General features: G+C 44.3%; 1 protein-coding gene across 3 annotated transcripts in view; it reads right to left on the reverse strand.

Moving 5' to 3' along the window:
• PAMR1 (peptidase domain containing associated with muscle regeneration 1) overlaps nucleotides 1-6,415 on the reverse strand; it is a 96,848-nt gene extending 90,433 nt beyond the window's left edge. The window contains exon 1 of one of the 3 annotated variants that reach the window (XM_077322173.1): nucleotides 6,163-6,415. In XM_077322173.1, coding sequence (XP_077178288.1) covers nucleotides 6,163-6,238 — 76 coding nt within the window. In that variant the 5' untranslated portion in view covers nucleotides 6,239-6,415. Of the gene's footprint in view, nucleotides 1-6,157 lie in introns of all 3 variants that reach the window. The other 2 variants (XM_077322172.1, XM_077322171.1) reach the window with 2 other exon arrangements.
• Nucleotides 6,416-8,825: the final 2,410 nt, after the last annotated feature.

Genomic DNA, 8,825 nt, shown 5'->3' on the forward strand with positions numbered 1-8,825 from the left:
TTACACTATTGCCTTTGCAGTTAAAGAAAAGTAAAGCAGACTCAGACAGTTTCCTCCTTCTGCACTGAAACATACTAGAATATGAGGTGCCAGAAGACTGGAGGCTGGCAAATGTTATCCCCATCTTCAAGAAGGGGTAAAAGAAGAACCTGGGTAACTACCCACCTGTCACCTTGACATCTGTGGCTGACAGAATTTTAGAACAAATCATCAAAAACTCAGTCCTTGAGCAACCAGAGCAGATGGCTGTGATTACTAAAAGTCCACATGGCTTTCTCAGGAACAAGTCATGTCAGACTAACCTTATCTCTTTTTTGAGAAAGTTATTACTTTGCTGAATCAGGGGAATGCTGTGGACATCTCGATTTCAGTAAAGCTTTTGATAAGGTTCCACATGATATTCTTGTTGACAAATTGGCAAAATGTGGCAAAACGGATCCTATTACTGTTAGGTGGATCGATAACTGGTTGACAGATCGCACCCAAAGGGTGCTTGTTAATGGTTCATCAACCTCTTGGAGAGGAGTGTCAAGTGGGGTGTCTCAGGGCTCTGTCTTGGGTCCTGTGTTGTTCAATATATTTATAAATTATTTTGATGAAGGAATAGAGGGGGTGATACTTTGCAGGTGATACTAAACCGGGTAGGGGTACCTAACACAGCAGAAGACAGAATCAGGGTACAAGATGATCTTGGCATGCTAGAAAACTGGGCTAAAATGAATTTCAATAATGATAAATGTGAAGTTCTACATTTAGGTGGAAAAATCAAATGCATCATTATAGGATGGGGGAGACCTGTCTTGGCAGTAGTATGTGCGAAAAGGATCTAGGGGTCTTAGCAGACCATATACTGAACAAGAGTCATTTGGTAAAAAGGCAAATGGGATTTTGGGTTGTATCAGTCATCTTGGTGTAGTGGTGTAATGGTTATGAGTGACAGATTCTAATCTGGAGAAGTATGTTTGATTACCCACTCCTCTACATGCAGCCAGCTGGGTGACCTTGGATCAGGCACAGTTCTGACTGACTGGATCTAGATGGGATTGCACTTCCCTTGAAATCTGAGGGTGCTCTTGGACCCAGGCTACAACTGGATAAGCATGGGCAGCTGAGGAGTGCCTTTACCAGCTTCAACTGGTTAGCAAACTATGGGCTTTCCTGGACAGAAAAAAATCTTACCACTGTGATGCATGCCCTGCATCAGCTAGGTTAGAATACTGCAATGTGATCTGCATGGGACTGTGCTTGAGATCTATTCAGAAATGTAAGTTGTGCAGCCAGAATGTTGACCCAAGTGGGTCGCAGCGATCATATAACTACAATCTGGGCCCATTTATACTGGGTCTGATTTCCCCCCAGGTATGATTCAAAGTGCTGTTGTTAATCTTATATGGTTTGAGACCAACATATCGAAGACTGCCTCCTCCCTTATGAACCCACCCAACCATTACAGTCATCTTTGCAGTCCATGCTTCAGGAGCCCCTACGTTCTGAGATTAGGTGGGTGACATCCTGGGATAGGGCCCTCTCAATCATGAAACCAAATCTTTGGGACTGTCTCCTCAGGGAGATTTATCTGTCTTCCTCTGTTGCCATCTTCTGCAATGAGTAAAGACTTTTAGTTTCATTTGATGTTCCCTCATTGATAGGGCACAAACCAGGAAAATGCGGTTTGTTGCAGTTTGTGGTGTACCAGTTTGTGATTAGCAGTTTTGCTCATGTACTAGGAAAAAGCAATCAGTCTCAGTTACCAACTTGGGTTGAAAATGGTGCTGAAAGTGATAGGGAGGTGAAAAAAGCAGTGCAGTCAAAATTCCCCCCTCCCCTTCACACCTCAGTTTATTTGTATTTCAAGCATAATTAGGTTTTATTATTGTTTATCATATTATTGTTTATCATAGTTTCTCCAGAATCCTAGGAACTATTGATTACTTGGGTATTGAGATGTACCCAAACAAATCCCAAAGCTCCATGGCAGAAAGCACATATAGGAATGCTCAAATACCTGTTTGCTCGCCTTGCTGTTTACCTATTGCAAGTAGAGAGCCAATAACTTAACTGGTTAGTTCACTGCTTAGTTGAGGTGGAACCTGCTACATCTTAGAAATGGCCTAACAGTGTTGGGATTCTCAGTAGCTCTCCCCCTACATACCTCTTCCCTTTTTCACAGACTTTTGACCGATCGCTTTTCTTCATATTCTCTACCACCTATTGAGGCGAACCCACAGACTAATGCCTGACTGTTATATAAGGTGACCTAACGTGTGTATTCATAACATGTTAATCTCTCTGCCCCATTTCTCCTTCTGACACATCTTGTGAGAATGATTAAGAGAGAAATGGTGACAGCTGGGCCATCATGAGGTCTACCATACCGATTCACCACAACTGATTCAGGCACTCAGGACATTATTTAGGAAAAGGATAGGGAAAATCAAAAGGGAGCTGCAGCCTAGTTTAGCAAGAAGCCACTTGCTGTCACCTCTCAGGACACCTACTCAAAAGCATTCATGGAAGCTGTGCTAGTTTATGCTGCTGAGGGGGGGGGTTGCTGAAACAATTAAAATTGGTGGAGATTATGGAATTCCTGAATTAGACTGTTACATAGCTGTGAACACTACTATATATGAACAAACTTCTTTCTCTTTTTCTCCCTCTCTCTTTTTCTCTCTTGCCACTCTCTTTACTCTTCATTGCATTTTTTCATTTGAGGGACACCAAAAGTGATTGCATTCGCAGATGAGCTCATATTCTTTCTGGTTTGTAAGGCAAGAGGTTGTAGCATTTGGGTGTTTCTTCAACAACTTTGTAAGTCACATTTTAAGTTGGTGCTACTCCAGTGCTTGAGCACGGAGGCACAAGGTAGAGCTGCAAAAATGCATTCTAGATAAGCCCCTTGAAAGCCAGCTTAATGTAGTTGTGAAGAGCAGCAATCTCTAATCTGGAGAACCAGGTTTGATCCCCCATTCTTCCTTATTTATTTGTTTATTTGTTTGTATATCTATACCACCCTCCCATGAGCCAGCTGAGTAAATTTGGATAGTCACAGTTCTCTCAGAGCTCTTTCATCCTCACCTACCTCACAGGGTGTCTGAGGAAGGGTAGGTGGGTTGTAAGCTGCTTTGAAACTCCTTTGGGTAGTAAAGAAAAGGGTACAGCTTTGCTTATTCTTAAGAGGAACCTGTTTATCTACTTTCTAGAAAACTTGGGGAGACTTGGGAGACAAAATTTAGGGGCCCCTGAAGCTGCCTCATGCTGCATTCACAAAATGCATTTTTAAAAGTCACTCTTGTGAAATTCTGATGGCAGTCCCAAAGGGGAGCAGGGAAGGGGGAAGTTCTTGGGGAAAACTCTGGTGGAGATGCAAAGAGCTCTCAAATTAGAGCTGACTAATGCTGATCCCACATGGTTTGGCGGCCAAGAGATATTCAGAGGCAGTGGGCCATTGCCTACCTTTGCCACTGTGTAATGACCTGGTGTTCCTGGGTGATCCAAATAACAAATAGGGCTGACCCTGCTTAGCTTCCAAGATCTGACAGCATTGGGCTAGTCTGGGCTACTTGGGTCAGGGCCCTTTGCTTCTTAGATCCTGCTAAACCATTAGGCAAGCTAGCACTGGAGCAAGGAAAGACCAGCCAGATTCCTAACAAGATCCATGGTTCCTTTTTCCATTAGTTTTTTTTTCCTGCACAGCCAGATCTTGCAAAGGGGCAGCTTTGTTAGTGCATGGAGCAAACATCTTTAACCACCTTTTGTTATCTTTCCCTACAATTCTCTATGTCTTTCCCACACTTTTATCCCCCCTCCTCCATCTTGCTGTCTTCCTTTCATGATCCGTCATTCATCTATCCCCATTTCTATTTTTTTCTCCCCCACCTCCCCCCATTTTTTAGTCTCCATTTCTCCTCGCCCATCCTGGTTGACAACTTAGAACCTATTTAGTAGCAGTATAAGCACAAGCCTTTGATAATAATATGAACAGAAGGAGTTACTATTTCCCCGTAATCTATAAAAGCAGTAAAAGGGTGCTTCCCCCCATAATACACATAATAAATGTTACTCTGCCTCAGTGGTTACAAAACAGGAACAGAAAGAGTTTATTTATTTACTTTATTTATATCCAATCTTTCTCTTCAAGAGACACCCAGAGCAGTTCACATCATTCTCTTCCCTTCCATTTCATCCTCATACCAACCTTTCATCCTCATACCAACCTCAGCTTACGCTGAGAGTGTGTGTCCAGCCTAAGGTCACCTAGCAAATTTCCAGGACAGAGTGGGGATTTGAACCGAGGTCCTCCAGATCCTAGTGCAGATCCTAGTGCACTTTAATCACTGCACAGCCTTACCTTCCATTGCCAATAGCAATGGGGGGGGGTGGAGATAACCTGGGCCAGGATATTTCAGTTCCTTTCATTTGTGCCCCTCGAACTCCCCTGATCATCCTGAAGCCAGTGGCCGATTATGAGACACCTAGTTTTATTTTATAAATTATGCCTGCCACAACTGGACAGACGGATATGCTGCTCCTTTTATCATTATAAATGCCTGGTAACAGCTAGCCAAGTGACTTCTTTTGTTATGATACTTGTATTGAAATAGGGTAAGGGGGGGTTGAAGAGCCTCTTGTGGCGCAGAGTGGTAAGGCAGCCGTCTGAAAGCTTTGCCCATAAGGCTGGGAGTTCAATCCCAGCAGCTGGCTCAAGGTTGACTCAGCCTTCCATCCTTCTGAGGATGGTAAAATGAGTACCCAGCATGCTGGGGGGTAAACGGTAATGACTGGGGAAGGCACTGGCAAACCACCCCGTATTGAGTCTGCCATGAAAACGCTAGAGGGCGTCACCCCAAGGGTCAGGCATGACTCGGTGCTTGCACAGGGGATACCTTTAAGGGGGGGCAGCAGATGGAATCGTTGTCCAGGGGCCTATGGTGACCCTTGGCAGCCCTGAAAAGAATCATGCATAGAGCACCTGAACGAGACTGCATGTCTCCTGCAAATGCCTCATGCATTCGATTAAGCCAAGCCAAGGGAATTGCTCAGGAAATCCATTTCATTTTCCTTTAATCTTTTCAAATGTAGCAGTATATCTGACATGTGGAATTATTTATATGTATTATGAGCTGCAGTGTTTGGAATGCCACAGTGTTTACTTGGTACATGTGATTTTACCATTATTATTGCCTTTAATGAGGCAGCTGTAGACAGCACAGCTTACACAAAGTCTGATGCCTGTGGTTGAGGGCTATCCCTAATTTCAAGGGATGCCTCATGTTTTAAAAGGTCATTGCTTAGTCTACAGTATACTTACTTCCCTTGTTTGCTCTAGAGTCTACTTACTTCCTTTACTAATTTCTTTACAGCAGACACTTATTTTTGAACTTTTGCTCTGGCATGACCACGTAGGGTCTGCAAAGGACTCTGGGAGTGGGTGAAAGGATTCTAGAGTCTGGTCTCCCTCACACACAGCTTGCTTAATGGTGTTATTTACTGCAAGCAAAAGCAATGCATGTAAGGGGAGTACTAGGCAATATGTATTGAAAAGGGGAACAGTTTTGACAGGGTGACAGGCAAGAAAGCTCAGCATAATAGCCAAGCATGGCATCATGCAAATACCAACAGCAGCATAGTCCCTTTCAGTTTTAGCAATATTAAAAGTAATGTTATATTGAGAGAAATAAAGCTGAGATCTGACACTGTGTGGCTTCTGTTTTGCTTGTCTCCCCTTCTGCTTCTTTCTTTAGAGTCACACTGGAAAGGAAAATGTGGCCAGTGCCAAGCCAAACAACTTGCATTGAAGAAAACTATGCCTTAATGGTCCTTTTCTTGTCATCATTTTTCAGGGATCCAGAGTTAGGAAATTTAAAGCAACAAGTATGTCAGAGAGAGACAAGCCCCTAGATTAGCTGCACACACAGCCTATTGTTTCTCTCCGCCTGTTAATACATCGCTTAAAAAAAAAAATTTTAAAGGCTCTCCTTGAAGAGCTCTCCAATGCCAGCAAGAAACAAATAGCCAGGAGCCTCTTTCTATTATTCATGCATCCAGAGACGTCGCTTTTCTCCACGACGCAGCGTGGGCAATCCAGAGACTGCTGACCTCTCCAAAGGGGAAAGGGATTCGCTCTTCAGCATGCATAGAAAGCGACTCGCCTACTTACACTACCTCTGGGCAAGCAGGAAATGAACAGGAACTGCAGGAGGACGGCGAGTCCTAGGTGAGTCCAGGGAGCCGCTTTCATGCTGCTCTGACAGCCCCGGGCCAGAGAGGGACTGCTCCAGGCGGGCGGGCAGAGGCTTCACCCAGCGGTGCTTCTGCGAAAGAGCTCAGGTTTCAGACCTTCAGCTCGTTCCCCCCGTCCTCAGAAGAGGGAACTAACTACCTTCAAGGCTTCTCCGAGGGCCAGAAGCTCGAGGACGACGTCACCCCCAAACTTCTCAGCTGCACTCTTAACCCGTTGTAAGCTGAGGACAAAGGGCTCCAGTTGGAAGGAGGTGCAAGACGGGCCATTTTCATTTCAAAACACGCTCTGGAAGAATTTTTAGTTTGCCAGGGAGCGAAGTCAATGAGAGAGGGAGAGGTTCGGTGTCTGAGCCACTTTTGCTCACATAGGGAAAGCTGTCCATGTCAAGGTTTCATTTCATTGGCTACTTCAGCCAATAGATCCCGAAACCTATATTGTGTTCTTATTTTATTTATGCCCTGCCTTTCCCTTGTGACTCCACGTGGTTTACAAACCCAAACTGAAAATAATTTCAGCTGACACCCCATTAAAAGCCCTACCAAATAAAATGGCCCTGCTGAGATTGGTAAGAAATGTAATGGCAGCACACCCCTACTCCTCAGGGAACCAATTTCATGGGGTGAGAATGCTGGGGGTGGGGGAGCATGAGTTGCAGGAAATTTCAGTTTTAGCTGTGAGCATGTGAGGTAATAAGAGCCTGGCCTGGTGCATGTATCCTTCCTGGGGTTGCTATGTCTCCTCTGGCCACCAGCAGAGGAGGTGGGATGTTAAAGGCTGTCAGATCCAGATTGGGAAATACCTGGGGGTGGAGCCTGGGAAGGATAGGGTCCTCAGTGAGTCAGGTCCACCTCCAAAGCATCCATTTTCTCCACAGGGACTGATCTCTGTAATCTGGAGATTAGCTGTGTTTCCAGGGGATACCCAGGTCTCACCTGGGGACTGGCGTCCCTAACGCTTCACTAGGCTTGTTATCTCCTAGGGACATAGGTCTGAGATCTTAAGAGATGCACAGGAGGCTGGAATTCAGCGAGGACAGCAGTCCTTGTTTGCATTTTGATGTCCTGTTCTGCTTGTTATTTGTTAATGACACAGAGCCACTGGCTACCCACCCTCACCACAACCAATGCCAGTGCAGTTGGAGTTTTAGGGGGAAGGGTTTCCAAGGCTCAGATCTCAGCTTCATTGTAAGATTTTGCCCCAATGCTTCATATTTCAGAAACGCTGCATTCAACAGGTGTTTACATAGTATAAAACTCAATAAAACAATGTTTCATCAATAAAACCAGATTAAAAGTTGTATAAAACAGCACTTTATCACTGTTGCAACAATCCTGCTTTTCTGAGGTCAGTTATAGCCTATGAGAAGGGGGCAGAGGGAGAAAAGAGGGCAGAGGGGGCAGGAGGGAGGCCCTGGATTTGCTCTAGATTTTATTTATCTGTATATAAGTCTAGCCGGCCTCAATCCTAGTGATTCTCCTACATAGGGTTGCCAGGTCCCCTCTGGCCGCTGGTGTTGGATGAGGGGATAGTGTGGCCAGATTCCTGGAGATTTGAGAATGGAGTCTGGGGAGGACAGGCATCTCAGTGGGATAGAGTTCATCCTCCAAAACATCCATTTTCTCCAGAGGGACCAATCTCTATAGCCTGGAGATAAACTGTAATTCCACTTAGAGGTTGATATATCTACTACTGGACTAGGTAGTGTTAGGCTGAGAATAAAAGTATGCCTGACTTCTCTGCTCACCCAGTGCATCTGCTTCATCTTCAATGCCACCAACTAACGACACTCATGTCCCAATTCTCTGTCGTCTATACTCTGGCCATCCCACCCCCCTCTTCCCTGCCAATGGCCGGGGGGGGGGGCACTGTTCCATGTGTGTAGTTATTTTTAATACCCTTGGCAAAAGCTTTAGGCATGTAAGCACTACTGGTGCTGGCATTCAGTGATGATACAATGCAGGAACCTAGTTTGTGTGTGTTTGTGCTTGAATTAAAATTTAAATGGTAAACTATGGTCACATATTGCACTGAGCAAGGGGCCACAAAGTATTATCAGAAGACTGAATCCTTACCCTTTTGCACACAGATGTATTCTGCTAGCTTGCCATTTCTCCCAGCTTGTACTTTTTACACAACCAGTGAGGGACACATGGCGTAAAACCCTTTTTAAGTTTCTTTATTGAATACAAAAGAAACCTGCTCTGGGCTTACATTTCAAGCACTTACCATCGTCATTCTTATATATCCTATTTAATCCACACAGAGTAAGACACCAACAGCAGAGAATTTATCTTACGGAAAGGTGTTTTTTTTGCATGCCATGTCTTCATTTTCCATGCCTAACATTTCCCCCCATTGAGCTCTAATGTATTTTCCATTATGGCCTTTAACGTGCAGCATTTCATGATTTATTTGAAAAAACTTACCTTTCCAGCCTTCCTTGTTACCTATTAAGTTCTCAAATAGAGTCATTACTTGCTGTAAGATTCCACTTGGTAAGCTGGATAAAATATATAATTGCTCAGCTCCAAGTATTGTTCGTTTTCTACATTATTTGCTGTTTCTGAGAGACTCATAGAGTTAT

The sequence above is a fragment of the Paroedura picta genome, chromosome 2 (assembly GCF_049243985.1).
Source record: "Paroedura picta isolate Pp20150507F chromosome 2, Ppicta_v3.0, whole genome shotgun sequence".
Lineage (NCBI taxonomy): Eukaryota > Metazoa > Chordata > Lepidosauria > Squamata > Gekkonidae > Paroedura > Paroedura picta.